Below are 16,480 nucleotides of genomic sequence, written 5' to 3'. Positions count from 1 at the left end.
TGCCTTATGCTATGTGTTAAGAAAGGGAAAATTATACTCTAGAGTGAAAGGCAGCCAGGACAAATCAGCCATTCTTGGGATGTCCCCTCTGGGCAACCAGGTGCCAGCAGCAGCTTAAAAGGGTCTAGAATCACAAGACTGTCTGTACCACGCTTGAATGCATAAAAAGCCAGACCAAATGGATGCTGCTGCTGCTGCAACCTCTAATTACTACCCACGGTCGGTGTATGCGCTACCCACCCACGGGGCTTGCAGACAAACACACATGCTCCTAGCAGCCTGGGCAGACGCCACATACAAGACGGTACCAGGGTCTCTCCCTTCGTTTCAAAATCGCAGCGGGGCGCACGTTGGGGGCGCACTGGGCAGAGGAAAGACGCCGCTGTGTCTCGCGTAGGAAATTCACATGCGCCTTGCAGAAACCGAACAAGACCCGGCGACGCTTGGCAAGGGGCGGCGGAGAGGAGTGGGGGGCGGGGGGGGGCAAGACCGCTTTTCCAGAGGGATCTCGGACACACACACACGCCCAGCCTCTATTGGCTGCAGAAAGCCAGAGACGCACAAACCGAAGGCGAAGCGCCTCCTTCGTCAACCAGCAGCACCAGCCCCCTCGCCCCGCCCCACCCCACCCCCTTGGGAGGGAGAGCAGCATTGCTCGGGAAACATTTATTTATTTATTTAGGGGGAACGGCTGATGGGGGGAATCATGTGCCTGCTCTCCCCTCTCCCCCCCCACCCGTTTTTTGCAAGCTGGGATGAATGCACCTCAGATGTTGTTTCTGCTGCTATGAGGTTGGTGGCTTGAGAGCCCCCCTGGTTCAAAGCGAACCAGAGGCGCTGGCCTTGACACGCGGGTCAGTTTCACGCTCTTGCTGCCCAAGCGTTTGGTTCCCCTCGGTAAGCCCCGCGCAGAGCCACCTCCTCCCCGCTGCAGGTGGTACAAGCAAGGGGATCCATCATGGGGTCCAGGCTGAGCAGACAAAGCAGCCTGGAGGAGGAGAGCGCCTCTAGAGAAGACTCGTGCCCCAGGTTAGCTAGGAAGGAGCCGCACAGGCGGGTGGAGACTAACCGAGGGGACTTTCAATTCGCTTCCCTGATCCTGAACTCCGAGAAGCTGTCCGGGGTGCTGAGGAAAAACCACCCGGCGCCCTACGTGAGGAGGGTGGGATGGATCCGAGAGATCCAGGCGACCATCCGGGAACACAAGAGAGAGCACGCGGTCCACATTCTCAGACTGCTCAGAAAGGTAAATGACTTAATAGTGCAATGGGGGGGGGGGGGGGGGGGGAAAGTGCATGGAAAATAAATAGTTATTTAAAAAAAAAAAAAAAAAAAAAAAAGCACCCAGCAAGCAATGCCAAGAGAAGTGCACGCAAAGACTAAAGTGTAAAAAAGTGCATGCAAAATGCTGAACAAAGCAATGCAGACAAGGAGTGCTAAAATAAAACAATGCTAACTAGCAAGAAAGCAATGCGGAAAAAAATGCATGGGAAAATGCTGAAAAGCTATACACCAATGAAAAAAAAAATAAAAAAAAAATAAAGCACTCAAAAATGAAGCAGTGCAAACTAGCAAAGAAGTCACACAGAAAGTGTAAGCAAAATTAAGCAGTAAAAAAAAAAGCAGTGGAAAATGCATGCAACTAATAGACCAATTTTGAAAGTAAGCAAGGCCAGTTAAGAAGTGCTTGGAGGAAAAAAAACATTGTGCTGAAAAAGCAATGTGTCAGTGCAAGCAGGTGTATGCAAAAACAAAGGAAGGGATGCTAAAAAACAAAGCAATTCCACTCCAACATGACAGAGCAGGGAAGGGGTTAATCTTGGGAAGGGCTGTTATGAACTGGGCGTAACTGGGGCTATGGCAAGACAATAACCGTTGGTCCTGTCAGTGAGAGGAATATGAGATGAGGAGGGGAGAGGGATTCGGATTTTTCCTCATTTTGAAATGAATTTTTCACATGGTACCTTTTGCAATGAGTTCAAGAGCGGCCTCCGTGAACGGAGCCTGTCGCGGCCCTTATTCACAGAGGGACGCTCCTGATTTGGAGCAGAATCCTTTCCGCTTTCCCCATTGCTGTGTTCGACCCCAAACGCTCTCCCCACGGAGCTACAAGGCGGGGTCGGATTTGCCCCTTTCTGGGGTGATTTGTGCACAGCCCTCCAGTGATTGCTCAGTGGAAGGGGGTGTGTGAGGGGCTGGGCGCTTTGTGCTGCTTTAGCAGGGCATGCAGATGCTGGGTCAGCAATCCCACTTTGGGTGTGGACGTGGGGAGAGGGAGGCAGCCTCTTTGTTCCATACATCACTAGTGGCACGAAGGATGGCTAGAGGCACGGGAGCGCTGAAGGCTAGACATCAAGACATGCATCTGTCACTAGCATCTTACCAAGTCTCGGTGTGGGGGAGGAGGCGAGTTTAACCAGATCCCTTAGAAAGAGGGGGTGAGTGGGAGTTAAATGACCGTAACCACTGGGGACACAACTGAATCTGTGCAGTTAGGGATTTTAGAGCCAAAAATCCATGACCCAAACTCCTCCAGGCAAGGACCTTGGAAAGCTACCTACTAATCAAGGCCATTTTATGCCAGAGACTAACGAGAGAGTCAGCCCCCTTCCATAAATTAATACTGCCTGTTGATTCTATCAGAATGGGCTACCGAGGAGCCTGGGGTGCAGGCTCTGGATCGGGGTAGTCTATTTTTTTGGGGGTCAAGGTCCAAATGAACAAGGTAAAGTCAAGGTCCAGACTCCAGAGAAAACACAAAACCAAAAATAATGATAATAGTAAGTAAAGATTTCAGGGTCCATCCAAAAACATCTGGATTTGGCCCGTGGTCTGCCTATTGACTGCCCCTGCCCTGGATTCTGAATGTCTGTTTGAGGATAATCGAGTCAGGGAAGGAGAGGTTAGCGGGTCAGTGGATCACAGGCAAACTTGTTCTTGTCTGTCTCCATTCAGGAAATAAAAGGGAATATACAGACAATGCTGTGCCAAATTGATCATAAGGACACAACTATTACTGTCCTGGAACAGGTCCATCCACTCTGGTGTCCTGTCACAGACAGACAGGATCAATGCAGGCACAAGGGCCGCCCCCTGCACCTAAGTTTGTATTCTGTACCATAGAGGGACACTTCTCCCTGACCCCAATGGGTGGGCAGCTTCTGAGGACTGAAAACCCTTACAATTTCTTATCCTAGTAGGTGTCATTCTTGTTCAGATAATTGTCTAATCCTCATTTGAAACGTGCAACATAAGACTGATTAGTAAACTTACTTAAAGTGTAAACGCTTAGGGCGGGGGCCACCTGTCATATTTGTGCAGCGCCTAAACTAATGCGTTTAGGGCTTCTATGCACTACAATATAATAATTATCCTGTAGCAGAGAGTTCCATAGATTCATTGTGTAAAGAGTATTTTTTTTCATTCTACAACATTTGCTCACATGAGTAACCTTACTCGAGGGATTACTCACATGAGTAAATAGCACTTTCACGAGCAAGAATTTGCAGAATTGGGACCTAACATTGTAGCTTCTTAATTTCAGTGTGTCCCCTTGCCGTAGAATTTACACTACCACCTACCTCCTTAACATATGGGCTCAATACATTCGTCTTTGTGTTGGCATAAATACAATATTTCCGTTCCTTTACTTTAAATCATTTTGAGGACGTGTTCTACAGAAATCCTGTGGGGTGGGGGGAAGGGGCGGTTCATGCAGACAGAGGTCTAAGAGGGCATGAGAGACATTATTCCAAGAAGCTTGCGGGGGAGGGGGGGAAATAGTCTGCAACTTGCTTCTGAAATGTGGTGATGTGACAAGAAGGGACTTTTGTAGGCTTTGCCAGAGGCTGGAATTACAGAGTGTCATTTCCTATGGTGCTCAGGATCTTTTACCCAGACAAAGATTTAAACCCCTCTCAGATCTTGAAGTCTCCAGAAGGGTCATTAGAGGGTAGCTGGGATTTTCATGTTGAGTCATCCGGCCATCTGGAGTGGAAGGTCGTTTTGAAACCTTCCTTTGCACATGGCCTGACAGTTTCTTTTGGGTCCAGCTATAGGGCTGCCAATAGTTCCTTATTAGAAGGGATGTCCCTTATTTCTTCATCTCTGTACAACAAGATCAGGAGTTGCTGAGTGCTGCAAGCAGCAGCAAGAAATACCCCGGCAAACGTAGGTGAACACTGCTTAGTATTAATAAATAAATAATAATATTGGGAGAAGGGGTGGGGCGGGGGTGCTAAGAATACAGTCCCTTATTTTTGATGTACAGTGTTGGCAACTCTATGCTAAGCCACGTGCCCCCCATCCTTCCCACTTCTGCAATTTATCTGAGAAGAGCCGGTTACTCACTAACATTTCCCTTTACCTCACTTTTTCCCCTGGTCCCTGTCTCAGGATTGCCAGTTGTTTGTGTCTTAGGGCAATAACCTACCGTAAAGGATATAGGTTCATTCTCACACACCCATGCTGTGTGGATGGACACACAGAAATTGGACATAGTAATTATCATGGCTGAGTCAAGTGGAGAGAATCCAGCCAACACTTATACTAACGACTACCTACTGCCCGCTGTGCTTTGTAATCTCATTTAGTAGAATTGTTATTGTGCCGTTCCGTGGCTAACCGTCGACAGGGCCATGGGACAGAAATAGCATTATTGCCGTCCTAGCTTGGTCAATAGCATTGGTGGCAAAACAATTGCCTGGCCAGCAATTAACTGAAGAGAGTCTCATGAGCCTGTTAGCCGTTTAGCTTCTGCTTTGCCCTTCCAACCGTTCCTCTCTTCCTGCCCTGAATGGGTGTGGCACATGGAAGCATCGGCTTCCACCTTCCTTACCTTGTATATTACAACCCTCAGCTCCAGTCTGTCACGGGACATCCCACATTATACAGACGGGCTTACATTAACAACAACAGGCACGCAAGAGCCACAGAGCGATGGGCACAGGTGGGGGTCTGGCGGCTGTTTGGAGGGAGTGAGATTCACTTGTCCACTATTAAGGGGTTCAACTTCATTTCAGACCCTACATTGGAACTACAAAAACTGTCCCTGTGCTGGGCTGCAAGGAGATGGGGCAGCTCAAGGAGCCTAGCAGGGGTGTTGGAGCTGGCCATCTCAAAGGGGACAGGGCAAGGGGGTGGCTGTGACCACCCCCTCACGGGCACTGAGCAGCAGAGATGAGCCAGGGCAGAGGGAGCAGATGCCTTGCCCCCCCAGAGCCTCATGGGTAATTATTTCTCCTCCTGCTGCTGCAGTGTGCCCACCCCTTCCTGCCTCCAGTGCAGGCTTCTGACAGCCATGCTCTACGCCTGGATGTTTACCTGGCAGTTTTGTAATTTTATACTTTCAGGGCCAGTACGTGCAAAGGGAGGTGGGCAGTGCTTTGACTGGCTCTATTCCATTACCATGACACAGGCCAAGCAGGGCTTTGGGTGTCAGCACTGGGACAGCTCCATTAGCCACTGCAAGCTGCCATTTTAAAAACCAGGAGCCAGCTCCTCTGCGGGTGTCAATGCGCACGGCTCCATTGACGTCGGGGAGCTGCACCAGTCTACACCCGCAGAGGATCGGGCCCAGGTGAGCTACACGGATTGACACCAGCCAAGGATCAGGCCCACTATAATTAAGTTAATAGAACATAAAAATGTAAATGGGTCAAAACCATAGGTCTGTCCTGTCTGCTAGTCACAAACCAAACTCTTTAAAACAATATATTCGGGGGGCAAGGGGTGAGGATCGACTAACAAATGCTTCTGGGCTGAAAACGTATAGACCAGAGGTTCTCAAACTTCATTGCACCGCGACCCCCTTCTGACAACAAAAATTACTACACGACCCCAGGAGGGGGACCGAAGCCTGAGTCCGCCCGATTCCCACTGCTCCGGGTGGGGGAGCCAAAGCCCGAGCCCCACTTCCCTGCGCAGGGTATGGATCAAAGCCGAAGCCCAAGGGCTTCAGCCCCAGCCAGAGGGCCTGTAACCTAAGCCCCACCACCCAGGGCTGAAGCCCTTGGGCTTCAGCTTTGGCCCTGGGCAGTAGGACTCGGGCTTCAGCCCCAAGCCCCAGCAGGTCTAAGCCAGCCCTGGCGACCCCATTAAAATGGGGTCCCGACTTACAGTTTGATAGTCTACACCAGCGGTTCTCAATCTGAAGGGACTATTTACAGCTACGTTATTTCCAAGCCTCTCACCGGGAATGCAGATTCCTCTTTAACTGGACAGCTCCAAAGGGTGCTGCTGAACCTGAGTGTTTATTACGGCTGCAGTGTTTCCAGCCATGCCCCCCTTCCCACAGCTTTGTACTTCACGCTGTATTTAGGAGGGTGAGAAAAGGACTACAGAGCCTGTGCCAACTTCCCCTAAGTGTTATGGTCAAGCCAGGTGCTGGCATGATGCTCTGATGCGTTCCTAGCCCGTGCCTAGGTGTCCGTATCAATAGCCCTGTGTGGCAGCTTATTCTTATGTTGTTGACCCATAAATGATGTTGCTCAGTTTGCTTGGGGATATCCTACTCCTGTATGAATCATCGATGTACAGAAGATGAGCTAACATGCACTCAACTGCGTCTCTAGTGCACGTGATCTCGTCTTCCTCTCTTCATTGGATTTGGAGCCAGTGACTCTTCAGTATCCTGCTCTCTGCTTGGGGAGAGGGGGTGGGGGAGGGGTGTTGCTTTTTCTCTTGCTGCTGTCTAGGGTCAAGATACACCAGTTCTCCCATGGCTCTGTCCCCCTGGGGACGTGCACGCACACAGCTCCTTCCTTCAGGGCTGCTGATTTCACCCTGCGCTGTATTAAGCACAGACTCAGCAGAGTAAGGAGAGCACATGGGACACCCATTTGCTGGCTCATGTCTCCTGGCAGCAATGCTCAGATTGAGCAGATGTCTTGTTTATTCCTTCAGCTGAATCCTCCATGTCGATGGAACCAAACCCCAGCATCGTTCCTCCCCCATGGGACTTCTCTCATTCCTCCCCCTTCCCTGTCAGCTCCCTGCCACTCCTGCCTTCATCCTCCTCAGAGCATGTTCTGCTGAGTGCTTGTTTCCTGGCCAGATTTCCTCTCTTCTCCTCAGTTTCTCATCCTTCCCGGTGCCTCATGGCATCTCTATTTACCTTTGCCATACCCGAGTTTCCCTTGGGTCCCATGGGGACTTCCGCCTTCCCTCCTAGCATAGAAAAGCCTCCCAAAGCTTGGTCCTGTGGATCGTCACATGATTCATCCTGTCACCCCCACCACCACCCAGGAGACTTTTCGTTTGCAAACAGTCTCCCAGGCTCTCCTGATGTTCCTGGTTAGCGTCACAGGATACCCTAAGCCCACAGGTGAGCTTCGGGACCATCGTCCCGACCAGGGCTTGTGCCAGGGATGCTGAGAGGAGAGAAGCAGGCTGCTGCTTCTCCGTTGATACTGCGAGAGCTCTAGGGGACAAAACTACAAATAGATTCAGCACTACAGTTTTAAGGATCTCACTGCTGCTGCTTAGGTAGCCCTGTCCAGCCTCTGACTCAGGCACTCACTCCCCCAGAAAAGGCTGCGGCTGAACTAGCTCTCAGCTCTCTCAGTGCCGGTGCTCCTGCACCATTCCTACGGGGACTCTTGCTGGGACAGGGCAGAGCTGGAGTAGCTGGGAGCTTTTCTGTGGGCTCCCGCAGGTAATGGAGTGACTCACCTTTCCTTGGCTAATAGAGTGAAACCTTTTCTACCCCTCATACGGTAGACAGACAATCTCCAATCTAGACCAGTGGTTCTCAAACTTTTGTAGTGGTGACCCCTTTCACATAGCAAGCCTCTGAGTTTGACCCCCCTTATAAATTAAAAACACTTTTTATATATTTAACACCATTATAAATGCTGGAGGCAAAGCGGGGTTTCGGGTGGAGGCTGACAGCTCGCAATCCCCCCCTGGAATAACCTCGTGACCCCCGAGGAGTCCCAACCCCCAGTTTGAGAACCCCTGATCTAGACCAACCCAGCTCTGTCCATTCAATCTGTTTTATCCAGCCATTCATCCAGATACTTAAAGGGCCCCCATCACAGTAGTGCCTGTATCCAATATATTTCTGCTCCACCATTGTTAGGCAGCCTCCTCCATTACTCAATCTGTTTTTCTTGGGCCCTAGCATGGTTGTTTTATGGCTTTCACGCTATGTTTTTTTTAAAACATAGCAACTGTAAGGGGGCCCTGAAGAATGGAGTCTAACTGCCTGTGTTCTCTCCTAGGACCTGGGATTGGAAGGTACGTGCCTCAGTGAAGTGCTCTACAAGAATGCTACTTTCCTCAACTTGGTGGACCCCATTTCCCACGACCTGCTGATGAACCTCGCTAGAGATCTGCAGTGCCCCAAAAAGGTGAAGCCCACTAATACAATGATCCCTTTGGGAGAAAAAGTTGACCCAGGAATGAGCTTATTGAACTGACCAATGCCACTCCAATCTCCGTTGGGTTTGGCTTAGGATCTGTAGTTCTCTAGAACCAGCTAACCTACTCCCTTGGAGTGACACATAAATAATCCCATAAATTTATTTAGAAGTCATTAAAAAAAAGCATCATTAGAGTGTGTGTGTTGAGTGCAGAGAAGTCAGGAAATTCCCTCCCACAGCAATAGTAAACTCGGCCACAATGTGCATGGATGTTTGTGTACAAATGGGTGGACAAATGCAGGTGCATCTAGGAAATCCACCCGTGATTACAGGCCAGTGTTCATCATGCAGGCCCTTGGCATGCATTCACTAACATGGTCTGGCCACACAAATAAGCTACATCCATGTAAAACTGGTATAATGGAGTGGAGGGTCAAGCCCTCTGATTTGTGTGCCTATCCTACCACTGCATTAGTGCCAGCAGGATACTCTAGAGTTCCTTATTTAAGGGGGAGGAAAAATCAAATGACTGCACATCAGACTGAACAATGAATTGTACGGTGGGGTGGTGAGAGGCAGATGTGTGGGGCTCCAGCTATAGTTCTACAATCTCCCGAATATCTCTGGGGCTCTGCAGATTCAGTGTTCCTGTGCGCACATGCAATCAGTCAGACGTTTAGCTAAACGCAGGTACCTCTAGATAGATACCCTGCGAGCCCTCTGTGTGCACGACTCCCATTTAAGTCAGCCAGCTTCCTTTGCAGGAGTGGGCTCTTGGGACCCCAGGTTATTGAAAGAGCTCAGGGCCAGATTTCCAAGGGCTCAGCACCGACGTATTGGACTAGATATTTAAATGGGAGCGAACCTCATTTGAAAAAGAGCCAGATTTTAAGGAGTGCTTCGCCCCCGGCGTCTCCCATGAGGACACTCGGAGACAGATCTTCAGAAGAGCCCAGCGCCAGCCGTTTAGAGCTCTTTGAAAATCTGTCCCCAAGTAAGCGGGCTGAGCTCCTTTAAAAATCTGGCCAGTAGGGCCTGTTCCTGCAGTGCGCCGGGCTGCCCCTGTGACCTGAGTGGGAGTGGAGGGCACGCAGCACTTCGCAAGGTTGGGCCTTACATTGTTAAGGAAAACCCCGTCCAGCGTGCGCGCAAGGTGCTGCTTCAGCTCAGTTAGCGGTGCTGGGGGTCAGACCCTGCTGCATGCAGGATGGGCAAAGGCAGTGTTCTTCCTACCAGCCCACGTGGGACAGTTCAGTTATCCAAGCCCCAAAAGGTACTTGCACCATTTGCTGAATGCCTGACCCTGCAAACCCTCCCTCGCCAGACGTCCCATTGGTGTCAGTGGGACACGGAGGGCTCCTCAGGTCAGGAAGGGTTAGCTGTGGTAGGCCATTAGCGCACAGAAAGCCTTCCACTCCCATCCTGCCCCTCCAATCAGCCAGCTCACTAGCAGCCAACCAACAGTTGGGAAAACCGTAAACACCCCCCACGGGCTGAGAAGCAGCATGAAAAATGCCCACCCAGGGGGTAATTTCTTTCCAAAGGTTATAAGCATCTAAAAATGGGGGTTTGCAATGAAAGGGTTTAAAGTTCTAAGTTACTTCGCGCTGACTGCCTCTTCAACCCCACGAAGCACACTGCCTTCCAGGGGAGGTGGGGATAGACGGTGCTACCATCTTCTGCTGGCCTATTGCTTAGCAGATAGATACACACAGAGTGCAATCGATGCCCCTCCACTCTGCTACACACCCTGAAGATGCCGAGCACCTCAGTTGCCCTTGAAGTCAATGGGAGCTAAGTTGAGGAGGGGATGGGGCTCAGCACCCCGCAGGATCAGACCCCCAGGCACGTAAAGGGATAAATAGAAACAAGATGGGTGGCTGAGCTCTTCGTTCTGTTTCCCATATGGGTACCCGGCAGCACAAAACTCTGGATTATAGACATTAGGCAAGTAATAGGAAGGCGGTGCACAATTTCCAATCTCAGTTAAAATCAGATCAGGTTTCTAGTTACAAGGACACCTAAGGATCCGGAGGCAGGGTCTAAGCTGTAGGAACGGCTGCAGCAGACTGCGCTAGGCTATAAAATGAAAGCAGGCAAACACAAAGACCTAAGGAGCTTGGAAAACACGTAACATGGTATGGGACGGCGTAGGTCCCAATCCCAGCCAGCGCAGCAGCGGGTTGCAGAGACGCAAGCAGGGGCATCCTAAACCGCAGGGCTCCTGCCAGTCAGAGAGGGATTCTATGGGGAGGGCTGCAGCAGAGCAGGTGTCCACAGTGCACCCCGACCAGCTGTTGGCTGTAAATGGCACAGTAGGCTATAGCTGTAAAGCCACATGCTGGCATTACATGTGCCCCATGTCCCGAGGGAGCTGGGATGCTTCAGCTGCTTCCTAGCAAAGTTACGGTGCCCACAAGCGTGGTGCTCCAAGCACTTGCCATAAAGAACGAAATTAGCGTAATTATTGACAGCTTTACCCATAGAGTTCCGAATTACACACGCTGCGTTGCAGTCACACAGCTAAGAGCTGGGAAGCCAGGCAGCCGTGAAGGTTTTTCAGACAAGACAGAGACATTTGGGAATCCTCACCTGATGACACTGTCTCAGCCTGGCCCTCTCTAAGCACTCACATCGCTTTCAGCTCTGCCCGTCGTCATTCATCCCGCAGCATGTGCAAAGAAGAACTCGAGCAAGCAAATTCAGTTATTTCGGTGCCATCTTGTATCAACGGGAATCACTGTAGGGAATGACATCAGACCACTGACTGTGGGGAACTCAGCAGGACTCTTTCCAGTGGCCCAGAGCAGAAGTCACTGCAGGAACGTGGGAAGCTCATAGATACTCCAGTTCCAGCCCCTCCCAGCGGGAGGCAATGGGACAGGAGTACTGGTTGTTGAGCTTGCAGTACTTGAAGGACCGACCATAAATCACAATAATAATCTGATTTAGGGATTGGGAAATATTCTATCCAGGTAATTTTAGCCTGGCTGCGTAAAACTATGGCAGTCATCCTGGAATTTCTCTGTCCATACTCAAGCGGAATGTCCTACATTGGCCTGAACCTAGATCGTTACAATGATTACTAATGAAGAGGGCAGCAAAGGGATGAAGGCAGCTCCCAACGCCCCATGTACACACACACACTCCCCTGCCGTTCCCTGGGTAAAAATCAAGTCATTTAATCAATTCCATTTGTTATGCAATGTGCAGCCTCCACCAGCCAGTAGTTCACCCTCTTCCCCGCCATACCTGCTGCTGAGCACTGGGCCCTGATAATCCCACAATGTTCCCATGACACTGTCACAGTTCAGAGCGACTGCACCTATATTCCCCCTCTGTGGTCCTTCCAGGGTAGGCGCTTTAGACTTCCAGCTCGTAGCGGTCACCTGTCTTGGGTGAAGACCCACGTCTCACTCCATCCCCGTCAGGGTTTTAAGGCTGCAAAGCTCCATGGATTACACTGCAACATCCCCAGCAAGCCAGACTGTCCAAATAGGCCAGTGCCTGCACTTTGCTTTTCTCCGAGGGCTATGACCCATGTATTGCCCAAAGTTATAAGTTACCATACAGCTCCTTCCAAGCAAGCACCTTTATTCTTAAGGTGACAGCATTGCAACAATAAAGACACACTAGAAAGTTTAGCAGAAGTCACTTCAAATCAACCTGTGGCTCTGGTAGGTTTTAGTCCGTCAAACCCCACAACTGGTTACAAGTTCATCTGTCATAAATCCAGCACCGGACCAGACACTGCACAGATCAGCCATTTCTTTATACAAAGGCCTGAGCTGATCTTGACCTTGTGTAAAAGGTAATCATCAGACAGGGATCCTCTCCTCAGGGCACAGCTTTGAAAGGCTGAGTTTTTGCATAATTGAAATGAGAAATTTGCATTCACCTCACCCTAGGAATTCCCCAGGAAATCCTCTTTCCACTTATTGTCCAAAAAGTCCAGATTTGTCTGGCACATTTGTAGTACAGTCTTTTGAATTCCCATGTCTCTCATCTGTCACATCTGCCCCCCGAGAGGTTACTTGTATGTATCATTGTGGGTCAGGATTGTATGTAATACAGTAAGGTCTTCCTAAGATATTGCAGGAAATTGCCCTGTCAGACAGATGCCTCTGTGCAGGAGACAGACAGGTGGGCGGAGGTGGAAATCTTCTACTGCTTGCCCCCTCTTCTCTCTCACCCAACTCTGGTGTGGGCAGTTACTGCAAATATCCTGCAAACCTCTGCCTTGCATTCCCCATGCAGACAGTCACACTCAGGGCACCAGAGAGGGCTGCAAAGGGGTTGCATTGCTGGACCCAGAATTCCTCCTGCAGGTTTCCACGGTTCATAGATCAGGGCGGTAGTCCTGCTTCCCTTGGAGAGGGGTGCAGTATGCTTTCCACTCCACACCACAGCACCTCCACAAGCCAATGCCAAGGTAGGGGGTGGGGAGAGAAACAGAGCCATGGGTCCTCCCCCCCCCCCCAGCTCTTTTTAGATAGCTACTGCTTGACATGGGCACTAGGTGGGATGCTGGCCAGCCTCTGCACAGGTGTTCAGGGGTGGGGGTAGCTCCTTGCCCCAGGGCTGGGCAGAATCTGGTCCTCAGTGATGCTGCAGAAACCAAAGCTCTATGATCCTCCCATTTAAAACAAACACAAAACCTGCCGAGCGCAACTGGGAGGGTGGAGTTTGACAGGGCTAGAGTGGCTTTGCCAGGACAGGGATATGGCACAGTCCCTGTGTGCTGGGAACACTCACAGGGATCGATTCTCCACTGCCGTGCACCTTGGTCACCATTCACACCTTTACAAAGTGGGGGATAACACACTATTTAATCAGTGGGAGCATCTTACAACCACTTTGCCCTGATGTCAGCAACTCCACCACCTACCTGGCAATGGAGAATCAGGCCCCGAGAGTCTGTCTCCAGCTTCCATGGGCAGGGCCCAGTTTAATTCTTTACGGTCTTCATACCCTGGTGCTTTGCCAACAGCCTCCCTGTTCTGAGTCACTCCTAGCACAGCCAGCCTGATGGGTGCCATTTATTATTTAGTTACTACCAGATGTGCCTGATTCTCTAGAGCAGTGGTTCCCAAACTTGTTTCGCCGCTTATGCAGGGAAAGCCCCTGGTGGGCCGGGCCGGTTTGTTTACCTGCCGCGTCCGCAGGTTCGGCCAATCGCGGCTCCCACTGGCCATGGTTCGCTGCTCCAGGCCAATGGGAGCTGCTGGAAGCGGCGGCCAGTATGTCCTTCGGCCCACGCCGCTTCCAGCAGCTCCCATTGGCCTGGAGCAGCGAACCACGGCCACTGGGAGACGCGATTGGCCGAACCTGCGGACGCGGCAGGTAAACAAACCGGCCCGGCCCGCCAGGGGCTTTCCCTGCACAAGCGGCGGAACAAGTTTGGGAACCACTGCTCTAGAGACAGGAAAATAAGGCAAGATCCTCGCTCTGAGGAGCTTGGGCCCAGATTTTTAATTTATTTAGGTGTTGCTCTGCTCAGCATGGCAAGGCCTAAGTAACTTAGGAGCCTAAGGGCTTGTCTACGCTTACAGTGCTGCAGTGGTGCAGCTGTAGCATTTAGGGAAGATGCCGTCTATGCCAACGGGAGAGCTGCTCCCATCGGCGGAGGGACTCCGCCTCCATGAGAGGCAGTAGCTATGTTGACAGGAGAAGCCCTCCCGTTGACAATGCTGTATACATGGGGGGCTAGGGAAGTATAACTAGGTTGGTCAGGGGTGTGGATTTTCCACACCCCTGAGGAACATAGTTATCCCACCATAAACTGATAGTGTAGACCAAGCCTCAGTCTCATAGAAGCCTGAGTCCCATTGACTTTCAAAGCCCTGAATCACTTCTCAAAAGGGGAGTTCGCCATCTACGTCATTTGGGCCTTGCAGACACTGAGCAGAGAAACTTCCACATGCCGTTACAAATTTGGGCCTTACAATCTAATCACCATGGCGTTCCACCATGGGTATCCAGTACTCACAGAGATCGTAAGCAATCCCTTCCCCTGGAGCACTCAGCCTGTCGGGATGGACCGTCTTGGGCAGGGGTTCTTCACAGATTTCATTCTGAAAAGCCCTTGCTAAGAATCCCTCTCCACACGCTGCTCAAGTCTCAGAATGGTTCATCCCATCACAAAGGGCTTAGTGTGAGACTCTGCGCTCTAGGATGGCTTCTTATACAAAAAGAAAGAATAAAACACGTTCAAAAAGAGTTACATTTTGAAAGTGTCTCCACAGGGGAGCTCGGCTAATGCCTTTCCCCACCCCGGCCCCAAGTTATACTCCCTGGAACAGGTCAGGAAAACAGTTTTCTTTGAAATTTGTCATGTTTTCACAGAAAATCCCAAACACCAAAATTGTGGGGGTTTTGGGCAACCAAAACCTGAAAAAAGTTTCCCCAATTTCGGCAACAGGAAAACCAATGTTTTTCATTTTTTGGTTGTCAAAAATGGAAATTTTTGGGCTCTTCTATAAAGCCTCCAAGTTTTCAATGAAAAGGGAATTTATCTGGTGAAAGTTTCCATTTAGTTGAAAAACCATTTTCCATCCCCCCAGCCTGACCATCTCCCCATTGCTCTGCTCCGCCATGGATCCGTGCTGTTGGATGTATTGTGCCGATTGCAGAGTTCCATTCCCACGGCCCATTCAGTGACGTCACAGCTCTGTATGCTTTCTCAGCGGGTGGTGGAGTGGAAGAATAAGTTAATATAGAGTTCCGTTTGTTGCCCTGAAACATGTTGATCATAAGCTGTTGCGGGGTTCCGTAAATGGAGACTGAGCTTGCCCATTTATAGTTTTAACTATATTGTGTAGCCAGTAGCATATGCTGTTTTTCTGGTGTGAGTAATATCATATGCTGTGGCATGTTCGAGATGGAGACCCTTGGAGGGCTACAGTGAATGATGTGACCGGGGAATGGGATTTTATCGTCTCCTAGTAAGTCTTTAGCCTGAACTTTGTGTACGTTTTTGCACGTTTTCAGGTGCAATGTTAAAGTGGGGGTGGGACAAGCCAGTGATGCAGGATGACCTGGGAGCAGGGAACTGGCTGGATTCCAGAGCTGTTCAATTCCAGATCTTCTAGCCTGTGCAGTGTTTGAAGGCGCAAATATTTTCCATGGATGGCAAGGGACGAGAAGGCTTCACGTATAGAGCTGTAGTTAAGTTGCTACGTTTCCCTCCCAGTCTGAAGAGGGCAAAATCCAACAATCCCCCCATCCCAGAGCACGCCCAGGGGAAAAATATAAATACCCACCCACACTCCACAGCCAGAGCAGGAACTATCTATCAGAGCGTTAAAACAGATCCCTGCTGGGCAGGAAGCCCCTGACAAGAGGGTGACTCCCAGCCCCGCTCCCCCGGGCCATGTGCTGTAGGGAACCATAGGCACCCCTGAGGCACTGCAGAGAGAGTTTACAGTGGTCTCAAGCCTGACCTGAGGGGAGGAGCCACAAGCCTTCTCTCCAGATTTGAGGGTGGGGCGGGGGCGTTCCCTTTCCTAAGCCGAACTACCAGCTCTGGAGTTCCTATCACTAGTGCTCTTTCCCCTTCCCTTTGCTTCCCCCTTTTACATTCCTCCTTTCACTCTTCTGTTTCCCACTCCCTTTCCCCTGCCCGTTACCTCACCTCCTATTGCCCCAGTCCACTGCCCCATCTTTGCTTTTACCCCTCTCTCCTGTTCCTGTCTCTATCTCACCTCCCCATCCCATCTGTCCTCTCGGAGGCTCTCTAAAGGTTCCGCGTTCTCCTGGTGGCCCAGGAGTGTTTCCAGGATGCACCAGAGTCGCGGAGCAGGAGGCTGAGCTGTCCCTTTGTTTCCAGGAATACGACCCCTGGAAGTCCGCGGACAGGATCTGCAGGCAGCTGATTTACCACTTGAGCCCTCACTCCACGTGGCATAGGCACGGCATGCCCCGCAGGAAGTCCCAAGCATGGTGAGCAACTCAGCTGGGAAAGGGAAGGGGAGGTTAGGAGGGGATCTGCTCGGTCACAACCAGCTGGGAAAGGCCTCTGTTCACTGCCATGGTGTGTGCTAGCCCAGCCCTCTCTGCACCCTCACGAGCCAAGAGAAAAACCACATTGAAAACACTTGGGTGGCTACTGAATGCTT

General features: G+C 50.8%; 1 protein-coding gene across 1 annotated transcript in view; it reads left to right on the top strand.

Moving 5' to 3' along the window:
• Positions 1–958: 958 nt before the first annotated feature.
• The window catches only part of LRRC75B (leucine rich repeat containing 75B), a 33,398-nt gene continuing 17,876 nt past the window's right edge, over positions 959–16,480 (top strand). The window contains exons 1-3 of the mRNA XM_065417965.1: positions 959–1,246; positions 8,223–8,351; positions 16,192–16,304. Coding sequence (XP_065274037.1) covers positions 959–1,246; positions 8,223–8,351; positions 16,192–16,304 — 530 coding nt within the window. The remainder of the gene's footprint in view (positions 1,247–8,222; positions 8,352–16,191; positions 16,305–16,480) is intronic.

Source organism: Emys orbicularis, chromosome 16 (assembly GCF_028017835.1).
Source record: "Emys orbicularis isolate rEmyOrb1 chromosome 16, rEmyOrb1.hap1, whole genome shotgun sequence".
NCBI classification, from domain to species: Eukaryota; Metazoa; Chordata; order Testudines; family Emydidae; genus Emys; species Emys orbicularis.
This window is presented reverse-complemented; position numbering and strand designations above follow the sequence as displayed.